This window comes from Motacilla alba, chromosome 3 (genome assembly GCF_015832195.1).
Source record: "Motacilla alba alba isolate MOTALB_02 chromosome 3, Motacilla_alba_V1.0_pri, whole genome shotgun sequence".
Taxonomy (NCBI): domain Eukaryota; kingdom Metazoa; phylum Chordata; class Aves; order Passeriformes; family Motacillidae; genus Motacilla; species Motacilla alba.
In genome coordinates, this window is record NC_052018.1 from 49,643,743 (window position 1) to 49,656,930 (window position 13,188).

The 13,188-nt window shown below is 41.3% G+C and overlaps 2 protein-coding genes across 4 annotated transcripts in view; one reads left to right on the forward strand and one right to left on the reverse strand.

Moving 5' to 3' along the window:
• The window catches only part of MCM9 (minichromosome maintenance 9 homologous recombination repair factor), a 48,948-nt gene that overhangs the window by 16,975 nt on the left and 18,785 nt on the right, over positions 1-13,188 (reverse strand). Inside the window, exon 7 of one of the 3 annotated variants that reach the window (XM_038132558.1) lies at positions 1,432-1,518. The exons of the other annotated variants lie outside the window; for them this stretch is intronic. Within the exon in view, the coding sequence (XP_037988486.1) occupies positions 1,442-1,518 (77 nt within the window). The 3' untranslated portion in view covers positions 1,432-1,441. Of the gene's footprint in view, positions 1-1,431; positions 1,519-13,188 lie in introns of those variants that run through there. 3 annotated transcript variants of the gene reach the window in all.
• Positions 576-11,660, forward strand: ASF1A (anti-silencing function 1A histone chaperone). Its single transcript, XM_038132559.1, has 4 exons — positions 576-1,021; positions 4,482-4,597; positions 9,062-9,238; positions 11,148-11,660. Exons 1-4 carry the CDS (start codon positions 913-915, stop codon positions 11,358-11,360), a joined length of 615 nt encoding a protein of 204 aa, XP_037988487.1. The 5' UTR covers positions 576-912; the 3' UTR covers positions 11,361-11,660.

Here is a 13,188-nt window from a genome sequence, read left to right on the forward strand (position 1 = left end):
ATAGGGCTCACAACTTTAAATACAATACACTGACAAAAGATGCATTTTCTATGTATGAATCTAAACCTTATCAATTTTAATAAAAGTTATCGTGGTAGGCAGGATAAACACAGTCCCACAAGCTATATGCCAGCAATTGAAGTAAAGTCGCATCTTAGGATATAATTTTTTCCTTTTAAATAAAATCATTGCGAGGCAACAGCTTTTGAATTAAGTTTGAGTCCCTCTTGGTCATGAATGGAGAGCTGACTAGATCTTTCCTCGTGATTTCCCTCCCCCTTGCCTGGATTTTAATGCACACAGAAAAAAGAGAGGGGGCAAAAAAAAAAAAAAAGGAAAAGAAAAAAAAAGAAAAAAGAAAAGAAAAAAGAAAAGAGATAAGCTCTCAGTCCTTTTCCTGGAAATCAGAGAAGCAGATGTTCCGCGCCTCCCTCAGGCTCGCTCGGATCATCTCCCGCCCTGGCCCCGCCCCTGGCCCCGCCCCCGGTCCGTTGGCGGTCGCTGGCGGCCGTTGCCGGCGCGCGCCGGGCGGGGGCGCTGCGGCGGGGGCGGCGCGGGGCGGGCGCGCGCGGAGGCCGCTCTGGCCGGCGCTCGGTGCCCGCCGTGCCCGCGGAGGGAGGGCCCTCGCCCGGCGAGTGGCCAATCCGGGCGGGCGCTGGCGGCGAGCAGGGGCAGAATGGGCTGTAGTTGAGCGAAATAGGGAAAGCGGCGAACAGTGTGGAGCGTTCCCGGTGTAAATAAAAGGGGGGGGCGAAAAAAAAAAAAAAAAAAAAAAAGTTTGTGGAAGTCGCCGCCCTGCAGCCTCGCTCGGGCAGCGGCGCGGGGGCTTGTGCGGTGCGGGAGCCCGGCACGGAGGACTTTAGTGCGCGGCGTTAACACGCTCTGCCTATTGTTTGTGTTTTTTTCCAAAATATGGCAAAGGTTCAGGTGAACAATGTAGTGGTGTTGGATAATCCTTCTCCTTTCTACAATCCTTTCCAGTTCGAAATCACATTCGAGTGCATAGAGGACCTGTCTGAAGGTGAGTAGAATTTTTCTCCCCGATACGGATTTTGCAACCCCGGGCTCTGAGCTCGGGGCATTTAAGGCTTAAACTTTGCACAGGCCTGCGCCTACAATTTAACAATCTCTCCACCTCGGCCGCATCGCCGTGCCGAGCCGAGGGGATGTGCCGGCCGGGCGAGGGGATGTGCCGCTCCCGCCGAGCCCGGCGCCGGGGAAAGTTGGCGGTGTCCGCCCGCTCTGGGCGCCGAGCCGGGCCCGCCGCCTCTCCCCGCCATCGGCGAGGCGGCGAGCTGCCTCAAGTTGCGAGGAACTTGTTAGAGTGGAGGTAGCCATGTTGCCAGCTTTGTGTGTGCGTGGGGGGAGCGAGCGGGAGACAGGAGGGTTGAACCGGGCTCGGCGGCCGCGCATCCCCGCGGGCACACGGGATGCTGCGTGTTTAGCCCCGGCGGTACTCGGAGCGCGGAAAACGCTCCGCGGGGATGCGTTTCCATGGCCTCGTGCTCCATTTTAATACTAAAAAAAAAAAAAAAAAAAAAAAAAAAAAAAAAAATTAAAATCACGGTGGAAGGCAGGGGCGGGCTGACTGCTGGCTGGCCCCGCATGCCGGCAGCAGGCAGTCGCGCTAGGTGCCCGGGGTCGGGGGCACGGCTCGAAGGGGAGCGCTGGCTGCGGTAGCCCCCGCCGGGGGGGAGGGGGCCGCCCGCCTGCCACTATTTTTGGAAGTCACTCGAAAGTTACCGGCAGCCGCCAGCGGGTGGGGGATGGCCCCGGCCCTGCCGCCCCACGGGGACCCCCGTCCTGAGCCCGGGCCGCCGCCGCGCTCCCGCCTTCCCCCCGAGTCGGGCGGGCCGCGAGCCGCCCTCGCCCCGGCCGCGCTCCGCAGCGCCGCCCCCCGGGCGGCCGCGGGACGCGCCCCGAGAGGCCGCGCGTCGCCCCGCGGGCGGGAGTTTCGAACGGCTCGGGGCGAGGGAGGGAATGCGGGGCGCTGGAGCCCGCCGGCGGGCCGGGGAGCGGCCGCTGCCCCGAGAGCAGGAGGAGGCCGCCTGTGAGCGGGAGAGGACACTGCTCGGCCGGCACTCGGCGGAGCCCAGCGCCGCCTGCTCGCCAGAGAGCTCCGCGGGCGCAGGGGCGAGGGCAGGGCTGCGGAGAAGGGGAGTTGCGTGCTGTCCTGGCTAAGGTGCCCTGGCAGGCTCGCTGTCGCTGCGGTTTAAGTCGCCTCACCCCGCCTGCCTCTGCAGCAGCGCGTACTCGTGCGTGCCGGCGGGATGGTGACAGCGCGGGGAGGGGAGGGACGGCCGCCGTGGCGGGAACTTCAGAGGAAGTCTCGCCTGAGCCAGGGTTTCCTCTAGGCCTCCGCAGCCCGTCTCCTGCCTTCTAGCAGCTGGAGCTGTGCTCCATGCCCCGCCACGTTGCTGGCTGGATCTCTCCGGTCAGCCTGCCCCATCCGAGGTGCAGCATCGGACTCCATCCGTGGCAACTGCTATGGCAGGTGGCAGTGCCCGTGACAGGGGCTCTGTGCAATATGTTAGGCTTTTCCTTCCAGTTGTGCACAGCTGTATGTGATGTGCTTCTCACACTTAGGAGTTATGTTAAAGTTAATCCTGGATAGTCGTGATGAGAAGAATTATAGATAGTCCAATGCAGAATTCTTACCTCTTTTCCCGTGCTAACATACAAGTTAAGACTCTAGGATAAATTAGGGATGAGCACTGCTATCTTTCACATTTAAAGATAAGATTTAACACAGCCATTGTATACTTGATAAAAAGTCATTGCCTTAGCTTTCCTATGCTATTATGTCTGTTTACTGTGCTGTTTTCAGCCCATACTCTGCAACACTGATCCTAAAATTAAATCCATGAACTCCATCCCTCTTTCTTAACGTGGTTGTTCTGTATCAACATTTAAATTGTGTTTTTTAAAAGCCTAGGTTTAGTACAAATACTATGAGTTGTTTAGAATAAGCTTTACACTGTTCTAGAATAATGGTACAGGATGGTGTGAGCAGTTTAGCCTAAAGAACCTCACTTCTTGTAAGTAGTAATTTGTCCTCAGATGCAGACAAGAAAGTTCCCTAATTACCCTGATTGAGTACCCTGCAATACTGACAACAGCTAGTACTTCATGCTTAAAAGGTAAATAAAACCTCTGATATAGTACCTGGGAAACTGCTGTGTTGTACAGAGGAGTAAAATCCCTTCCCAAGTCCTGTTTATTATAACAGTTTAACTTGCAAAACCTGCACTAATGGTAAACAAAACAAGCAAGAAGAATTCACTAATGAGGAAAGAGAGTTGCAGTCTTAAAGCACTAGTCAAGTGCTATTTTTTTTTCTATGCTTAAATTCCATTCCTGCACCCAGAAACCATGAGGCAGACCTTTGGATTTGCCAAGTGTACTAATAAAGTTAATGTAATAGTTTACAGGTTTGTGCTTTTGCAAAGGCAATCGGGGCATTGTTTGCAAGGGGGGAAAAGAAATATACCATGGAAGTTTTTAAGGTAGAGTTCTGAAACAACAGCTTAATTAAGAAAAGAAGTGTTTGTTACAGTTTCTCTAATGGTAGTCTCTTTTTTTCCCCTCTTGTTTTAATAACCCCAAAATCTGTCTTGCAAGGTTAGTTTCATATCTGTGAATAATACTATTTTTTGAATCTAAAAGGAAGGTGAAAAGCTGACCCAGGAAGAGCTAATTTGGGTTAATTTGCGGTTTCAGCTTAAAAACATGAGTGGGGAAGAGGCTGAGATAGAAAACACTGCATTGTAATAAATGTTGGGTTTAGTGCATGGCTTTAAGAAGCAGAATGCTACACTGTTTTGTTGTTTGTTTGTTTGTTTTGTCTATAATTCCAATTTAGGGTGTAGATAAGATCCAAGCATCACTGTCTTTAAGAATAGGGTCTAGTCATGGTGTCACAATTTAATGTACTTCCCAGGTAACACAAGTGACATATGAAGGAACGGGGGCATACAGTTTGTGTGCCTGGAGCTTACCCAGTGGGTTTCTTACTCAATTAACTACTTTCCATGATCTTTGTAATGTAAGCTGCGAGGTGTGCATGTGCAAGGTGGGAATTTTGGGTTTGGGAGGTTAGTCAGTATTCAAGGATGTCATGATTTATAGGCATCATCCCTCTGCTGCAGCCATTCTGACAGACTTCGAGATGATGTTCAACACAGCTCCCAGTTAGTAAAAGGGCCCTGCTCTCTGTATAAATTTTGAAAATTAACTTCACTGTAAAAATAGAGGGATTCCTGTGATACAACTGACTAGAGAAAGTGGGATGATCTTGTTCATGAGGACAGGGTCAGGCTGTCAGTAAATTTTTCTGACAAAGACAGGTCCTTGTTATTCCAGGCTTATTGCCAAAGAAGTAATTTTAGGCTATGCAAAACTGTAGATGGGCAAGAGTGGAAGACCCCCTAACTGTAATGATAAATAATGTTTGTTTGTTTGTTTCTTTTTTTTTAATGTAGATTTGGAATGGAAAATAATTTATGTGGGTTCAGCTGAAAGTGAAGAGTATGATCAGGTGTTAGACTCTGTTTTAGTTGGACCTGTTCCTGCAGGCAGACACATGTTTGTATTTCAGGTAAGTTTGATTAACCCTTTCTAAAAGTTGTGCTAATTTGATTAGGGATAACTGTATCAAACTAAGAGGCATTTGAAAAATAATAGTAAAAAATATTGCAGTGAGTCCCTCAGGTATGATATACCTTCCTTTAAAGTCTGTTCTTGAGCTTGTACTTCTTGCCCCTGATATTTCTTGGTTATATTTTTTATTTGTGGTATCAGTATTAGCTGATAAAAGCACAGTTCCCATAGCTACTGATAATTTTAACCAGTCTGGTTCATAATTAGCAGTGCCAGTTGCCTGGTTTACACCAGCACCATGAGGCTCACCTCTTCTGCTGCTGCTGGCAGTTTCAGACAATCAGGAGCACTAGGTTAATGTAGACAACACCTTCAGACAATCAGACCAACAAACTAATGGTAAAACTCAGCCTGAATAATCAAGATGTTTGTTTCTGTTTGGCAGAACACATGGTCAACTGTGATGTTTGGCTAAGCATGCTAAATCATAATGAAATACAATGATTTCTAAAATAAAGATAGAAATTCAGTGGTAAATTTGAGATATTTAGGACACAAGTGTGTAGGTCAAGACTGTGCAAAAAAGTCTAGAACGTGTGACAGTCCTATAAAATACTGCTGTTAATGCCAAAAGTTAATAAGGAATAATGAAGGAAAAGAAAACAGGGATTTAGCAACACTAAGATGACTTACTGGCCTAGACTTGTTTCTGTTTAAACTCAGTGAGAAGCAAGGGGAGAATCTGAAATGAACTTGCCTGAATTCTTACAGAAGCTTTCTTTTGTTTGGGATAACTTCCTTTGTGGTGGTGGGGTGTTTTTGTTTGTTTATTTATTCAAAACTATAATTTTTATTAAAACTAATATATTTTCTCTATGAAATACTAGAATTTTTTTTGTAAACTGACAGGAAAATCCACTGGATAAAAAATCAGGTAGAAACTGAGTATGTCTTATTGTATAAGAACTCTGCTATTTTCCCAAATACGATAAATTAACTTAACTAATGGCAAATGCATGCTGAAGTATGAGCACTAAAGAACACCAAAGTGCTGACTCCCTTATTTCTCATGGTTACTGCAACTGGTTTAAAATAATATCAACATTTGTGAGGCAATCCTGATTATTCCTATAAGCTCTAAGAAAGGTAATTTGTTTGGCATTTTGGGGGTGTTTGTTTATTCTGGGCCTTTTTGTTTTGTTTTTTCCTTACAGAACAGGCTTAAGGAATAGATTAGACTGGAGGTTGCAGCATTTATCAACCACATACACCTCAAATCAGTGTTGAAACGTTTCTGTTTGGTTTTGGAGGCAGGCCTAATTTTTCCACACTACAAATAAAGCAGATGTGTAACAAATGCATCATCTATTAACAGTTTTTCCATTATCAAGCCATTATAGCTTATGGCATTAATTGGTCAGAAATAGGTCATCCTCTATTGCTCTCAGAGGGGCTACCTTGTGTTTGTATGGTGGAAAATCAGCTGCCATTTACATTTCTGATTTGAAGATGCACTGTTCTCAAAGGTCTGAAGATTCTTTGTTGATGGTGATGGGAAAGAGCAAGAAGCAGGTGCCTAAAAAAGGCACGTTTTGGCTGTATGATTAGGCAGGTCTCAAATTAAATTTACTGGTCTTGCAGTTTCTGTAGAATGGACTCAGCAACTGTATCATGGTTATAAATGACACTACAGCTAAATTAGGAGGAGATGTGTAGAGATTTTGCTTAGATTGGAGTAGATACTGTAAAAGATTCCATCTGTTAAAATATACTTTTTATTTCTTATGGAAGTACAGTTGGGTCTGAGTATATTATGTTTCAAAGGCTCTGGATTTCAGGTGAGGGTAGGAGTCAGCACATGTGTACACAGGAAACCACCAAAGTGCTGCAAGAAGCCTTTGCTGATGACTGAAGCAATTTTACTCACCAAGCTGAAGCAGCCTGGGATACGGAGAAAACAAGCAAGGGAAGGCAAGAATAGGGCAAAGCACAGAACTGCAGGAGGCATGTGACACAAAGAAAAGCGATTGTGTTCATGGGGAATAGCATAAGGAGAGGACCTTTGCAGAGGAGTATAAAATTTACAGATAATCTGTTGTAGATTTTTCTAGATCGGAAAATGGCTGAAATAGCAACTAAAATGGAGTACTACACAGATAGATTACCAAGAATGATAAAAATACCTTAGATGAAAAAAAGATCTGAAATGGTTGGAAATGCAGCCTTACAGAAAGATGGACCATTATTGTGCTTTTCAGACTTACAAAAGCAGCTTTTTGTTTTAAAACCCCAAAACATTACCTTTAAAAGGGTTTCAGTAGTAAAGGCCCACAGCTTGGCCTATTTGTTTCTAAATCTCAAGATATACATAGTGGAACCTGATTCCTTCTCAATTCTCTTGGGAATTTGTAATAAAATCACAGAAACTTCTTTTTGAACATATAAGCACATAAATAATTTACTATCCTTAAGTGCACATATAACCTTTGCTACCTACTCTGCAGCAATAGCTATGAGAATAAATATCATGTGAAAAAGCAAGATAATTCAAGGCAACATGCGGGCTGATTTCATAAATGTCTTAAGTAATTTATAGCATAAGACTTAAGTAATTTATAGCATAATGGCATATTAAGACAGTGATTTTTATGCAAAAATTAATCTACTGCCTCTGCCCACCAAAATACCTGTTTGCAGGTAATCTGCTTATTTTTCATTTGGTCATACCAAGCTCTTCTTTTTTTCTGCCATCTGTGTATGATCTTTGGTTCCTGATTAATTAAGAGGTTTGACAAAACCAGGAAGTTGAAAATTTGAGAAAATTGTTTTAAACAGTCTTCAGTGTCTTTTTCATGCAGCAACACAATGCTTGAGAGATAAGTAGGATTAGAACAGAGGGTCGAGTTCAGGACTGTGTCACAGGATATTACAAGACAGAAAATGACAGTGGAAACCTGGAAGACTAAGATCCTACATTAGAATGTGAGTTGAGTTTAATGGGGAGTTAAACAGAATATGGTTCTTCTCTTGCCCATTACTGTGGAATTTAAAGTGATCAGATAGTTCTGGGCACTGTTAGAACAAGACTTCTGAGTTAAAGTAATGATTTAATCTGTATTGGCGGTTCTTGTGATTCCCTCAAGCTTCTGCATTTTTTCTGTTTTCTTGGCCATCTTTTTCATTCCCCTATGCTAGTTGTAAAGCCATTCAGTCATTTTCTATTTCCTTCAGGGCTGGAGGAAGAGGAGTTCTACCTGATTCCCTGGTTTCTTCTCCTCCCTTGGGTGTATTTCTGCCTGAGAGGTCTGACTCACCTAATTCTTCTGCAAAGTGCCTACAGCTTCTCAAAAAAAGCTAGGCTGGTTTGAAGGCTTAGAACTGAAGTGGCAAAGAGTAGATGCCAGTGCTGCATGAGCAGCAGCTCCCGAATTTCACCATGATGAAGTATATAAATACTACAGAAAAGTAGGAAGGAGAGGGACAGCAGGAATTAATTCCATTCATCCTCTGTCATTAGGCAAGGTTTGTTACACCCAAACCATCTGAACACACATTACTAATACCAACTTGTTCGCATGACATGGGTGTTCACAGTTGACTTCAGATTTTCACGTGGAATGTAAATATGAAGCTGTTTTACTATGCCTGTATTGCTGCTACTTTAAATCCTGCAGCAGAATCAGGCATGACATTTTATGAATAGATGTGGTAGGAGGCATTTTAAGGGACTGATGTGAGCCACATTTTATGAGGCAAATTTTATTGATAAGTAACTGCAGAGCCATGGTAAGTAAGGACACTGAGGAAGATTGTATCAGTTGCATGTTAATTAGGTTTGCATACTGGTAGAAGATGTTCAGGTGTCTTGGACAGATGATGCAGTTAACTGTATAAATTTTAATGAACAGGGGTATTACGAATGAAGCCAGAGAAAGTACTTAATTCCTTCCCTAGAAATCTGTGGAACAGCTCAAACCTTACCACAGCCCATCCCTTTTCTTGCTGAAGTATAATTTGCAGTCTGTAGTTTTAAGGATATAGTCTTGTTAAGAGCACACATACAGACCAATTCAACCTAGAGAGGGTGTATGAGAAAATAATCTTGTTTTACTAGATTACCAGGATGGGCTGGAGAACTGTGGCACTGTAGAACTGGAGTGATGTTGGTACCCCTGTGTGAACAATGGTTCAGCTGATCATATATTTAAAAGGAGTTTTGGATCAAACCTAGCCAATTGCCCATGAGAAATGTCAGCAAACAATTTTACTGTAATCCAATTCTGTCCTTAGAGGATGGTGTTCTAAATCTAGGGTTGATGTTGTGAAAGCAGTATATTTTCTGGTTAACTTGAACAATTTTAAATATAGTCACTACTTAGCTGCTGAAACATGCTACTTGAGATTCCCCTGCTAGGTAGGCATGTGCTATCAATTTTAATTTATCTTTCCCTTTCACATTTAGGCTGATGCACCTAACCCAGGGCTTATTCCAGATGCAGATGCAGTAGGTGTAACAGTTGTGCTAATTACATGCACTTACCGAGGTCAAGAATTTATTAGAGTCGGCTACTATGTAAACAATGAATATACTGAAACAGAACTGAGAGAGAATCCACCAGTAAAGCCAGATTTTTCTAAGGTAAGGCATGTTTTGTTTTAGTCATGTGTCAGAGGTATGCTTATAGAAAAAGGTTTTTAAGAAACAAGCCCAAACCCCAAATGGTTTCATTAAGTGCATGGAATGAGGCATCAAATAATGGAAAATACCTGGGGGGACAGACTGCAAGTGCCATGTAGTTGTCATAACTTTAGGTAATACTGAGAGACCATCAAAAATTTCCACCATCCTGAAGACTTGGCTGTACTTTCACACTGACTGTGAAATAAACTATTGGATTTATTCCCACCTGCACCACTGTTTACAAAATGGCTGTGTTCTTCAGAAAAACATGTTTTTCTAAGCCCATCAACTGTCATAATGTTTTTTTTTCTAAGCCCACCAACCTGGAACTAAGTTGTAGATACTCATTAACTACAGTTGTTACTCAGCTGTTCTGGTGTCAGAGCTACAGTTTCTGCAAAACTTTAACAAACAAACTGAGGAAGAAATTCGGTGTAAAATGAGAGAACATGGGTAGCCTGGTTGGATTACTATCTGATAAATGTCTAATTTGACAAAGGAAGTATACAGATAAAGTTATAAAAACCTATATCCTCCATTGTAATAATTACCAATAAACCAAGACTAGAATTAAAATATGAAATGAAATAGTAAGTTTTTCTGTGCTTAACTTTATTATCAGTGATCAGGTACTAAAAAAATTACTGAAAATTACAGTAAAATTTGAGGATTCTTAAACTTTGGATATGTTCCTTTCTTCTTTATTTCTTTCATTTAAAACATAACTTATTTGTTATGTTGGTTACCAATGCCTAAATGGTGACTCCCTTTAAACACTTGAATTTAGAATGCCTAGAACTACTTATCTTTATTCTCTGTTTATATAAAAAGCTAGCTTTGCTGCTGTGGAAGAGAACAGCAAAAGCTATCATATGTTTGTATAGAGTCCTTAATGTCACTTGGGGAAAAAATGGAAATGCACAAGTAGGAGGTTATTAAAGTGATTGATTAATTATTGGGTAATAAGCTCTACCAGGTTCTAAAAAAGATATAGTCTTTTTAGTTAGTATAAGGGGTCAGGAAGTACTTAATGAGAATATACTTTCTTGGAGAATAAAATTGACAAAGCAGACCTTTCCTGTGATCAGTCTGAAATACCATAGTGAGTGTCCACTGGCCCTAAGCTGTCATCCTCCAGGTAAGAATATATAACCTTTTACCCCTTTTCAAAATAAGGAGAAAATCTGCTTTTTTGGTTTGTTTTTTTTTTTCTTTTTCTGGATATATAAACAAATGCAACATGTTTTCAAAAGAAAATGAAGGCCAGCCATGAGAATAAGATAGATGACTAATCTAGAGATTAGATGGCCACTGCCACAGTGTTGGTATTTTCCAAATATAAATGTTTTAATATAAAACTCTAGTAGATAAATCCTCTTAGTGGAATCAGTTTAAAGTTTGGTAGTTTAAGGATAAGGTTGTACTTCTAAATGAAGATGAGCAGTTAATGGAATTGATAGGTATTGCAAATACCATAAAGTTGATATAAAATTTGATGAAGTACTGTGGTTTGCAAAATCCTTGTGTGGGTAGAAGTTATTTGCTTTACCAAAAGCTGGATAAAATAATAAACACTTGCACTTTACTTGTGGATCTCTTTCACAGCCTTGACCTTGCGGAACAGTTAAAACACTCTTGAGAAAGTTGTTTTGCTGAGGAGAATATTAGGGAAAATAATAAGTGGTGTACTGTAAGCACACTTCTGATCCATAGGTAGTAGCCATAGATTCGCATTCATGTGAATTCCCTTTTTAAACAAATTGTTACACAAACAAGGCTATAGGGACTAAAAGGAAAAAGTCTATATGCATATGAACTCCAGTTTTAGATGTACACATTACAATCCATATATTTTCTTCTTTCCCAGCTTCAAAGGAATATTTTGGCATCTAATCCCAGAGTCACAAGATTCCACATTAATTGGGAGGACAACACTGAAAAACTGGAAGATGCAGAGAGCAGTAACCCAAATCTACAGTCCTTGCTTTCCACAGATGCATTACCTTCAGCATCAAAGGGGTGGTCAACATCAGAAAATTCACTAAATGTTATGTTAGAATCTCATATGGACTGCATGTGACTAACCACCATCCTTTTGGTACTGTATATGTGTTAAACTGTAAAAACAACCAGAACTATTTCCCTCAAATTCCATAAGTACATAGTTGAAGCAATGTGAAGAACTTGTTTTAAAACATCCTGTAGAAAGTTTATAAAAAAAACAAAAACAAAAAACCCAACAAACAAACAGTATTTGAGCAGATTGTGAAATATAAATACAACTATTTTTAAGTAATTGTCTTTTTTTCTAATGTGTTATTCTATGTGGTCTAAACCAAACCTGATTAAAGTATATGTATTCTCTCCCCTCCCCCCTTTACTTTGTAAGCATTGTTAAAAGCTAAAAGAAGTTTAAAAGTTTAAACATTCAGGCAAAATGAAGGAATAATGCCATGTCCTCATCTCTGCTATCCAGATTGCCAAATATAAAGTGCCCTTTAATAGCATCTTAAGAACAAAACTGTCATTAGATGAAGTGCAAAGAAAGAAAGTATCTCTTAATAACAAAGTCCAAAAATGTCCTTTTGCTCTGAAAGCAGACAGCACAGTATAATTTTAGGTACAAGCTTCTTTTCCTTTCAAGGCACATACTTGTTACTTAAAGCCTGCAATTTGAGATTTACCATCTGCTATCTTGGATTTTAGGATTTTTTTTTTTAAATCTCTTGCTGCTGCTGTTTAGCCAAGCTGTGGTTTTGTTCAGGACAGTGTTTCATGTGGATTGGGGTGGGTACCTCAGGACAGAGCCCTTTTTCAGCCACCCTAATAGCATACACAAGTGGTTGGAAGGATGCAAGCAATTACTGGAAGATTCTATGCCTCAAAAGCAATAGTATGAATATCTCAAATATGCTCTACTGTAAGATTATTATGGATCACTACTGGTTAGTATATTTATTTTCAGGCATGCTTTATTGTAGTCTTTTTCAGTAGTAGTAAAGACTTTAGGTGTTTTCTTTCATTTTTTGAAACACCTGGAATTTTAAACTTCTGTGTTTTCTCTCTAGCCTTTAAGGCAATCCTATTTACTGGTATAAACCCTGTTGTGGCAGGCATGAGACACTCAAGAATACATACTTGCCCTGAAGCTTTTGCAGTGAGACATCCCTATTACCTGAGGCATCCTTGAAGAAAAAATGAACTAAGCAGAAACCTGTCAAGACTTAAGCCATTATTATGACACTTAAGAAGTTATTCCTTGCAATCCTCATTAGCCTTATTTATATTTACTGTACCTGTATGTGCATTTAAATTGTAATCTGTCATGCCAGATTACAGGAATATAGTTCTATTTACTAATCACTGCCCAAATTATGAGCCTTTGTAGGTTCTGGGCCCTTCAAAAAAAGGCAGACTTCCTGATGATTGACAGTGTAGCTCTGAACAAATACAGAATGCTTTCTGTTCTTTTTCTGCATTCTGTAATGGGATGAAGATGCCCCAAACAGTGCTTCTGTCTTTCCATGTCATTAGCGAAATTTTCTGCATTTCAAATGTGTGGTTTTGAAACTGGAAAGGAATGACCTGATCTGAATGTTTTTCTTGTATGGAAACTCAGCAGTACACATCTAGGGTGGATGAATGAATTAATGAAATCCATTAATCTTTGGAGGCCTAGTTCTAATATGTGCTCTTAACAATCTCTCTCTAATTGTTTAAAGTGACAACCAGAAATCTAAAAAGATTAACTCTCGTGGGTAGGACTTAACACAAAGAACTGGTTCCCTGAACTAGCAGTTACTTCACTTGAGGGCTGAAATTCCATGAACCTTATCTTTGATTTTCAGTTATATTGTAACTTTTAGGTCTGCAGTGACATTTTGAGATTTTTCATGCACTTTTTCTAT

Excerpts from the sequence above, each read along its gene's own strand:
- ASF1A (XM_038132559.1), top strand. The coding sequence starts at position 913 with ATGGCAAAGGTTCAGGTGAACAATGTAGTGGTGTTGGATAATCCTTCT. Across the intron at positions 1,022-4,481 it reads CATAGAGGACCTGTCTGAAG|ATTTGGAATGGAAAATAATT; the intron begins GTGAGTAGAATT and ends TTTTTAATGTAG. Across the intron at positions 4,598-9,061 it reads GACACATGTTTGTATTTCAG|GCTGATGCACCTAACCCAGG; the intron begins GTAAGTTTGATT and ends TTTCACATTTAG.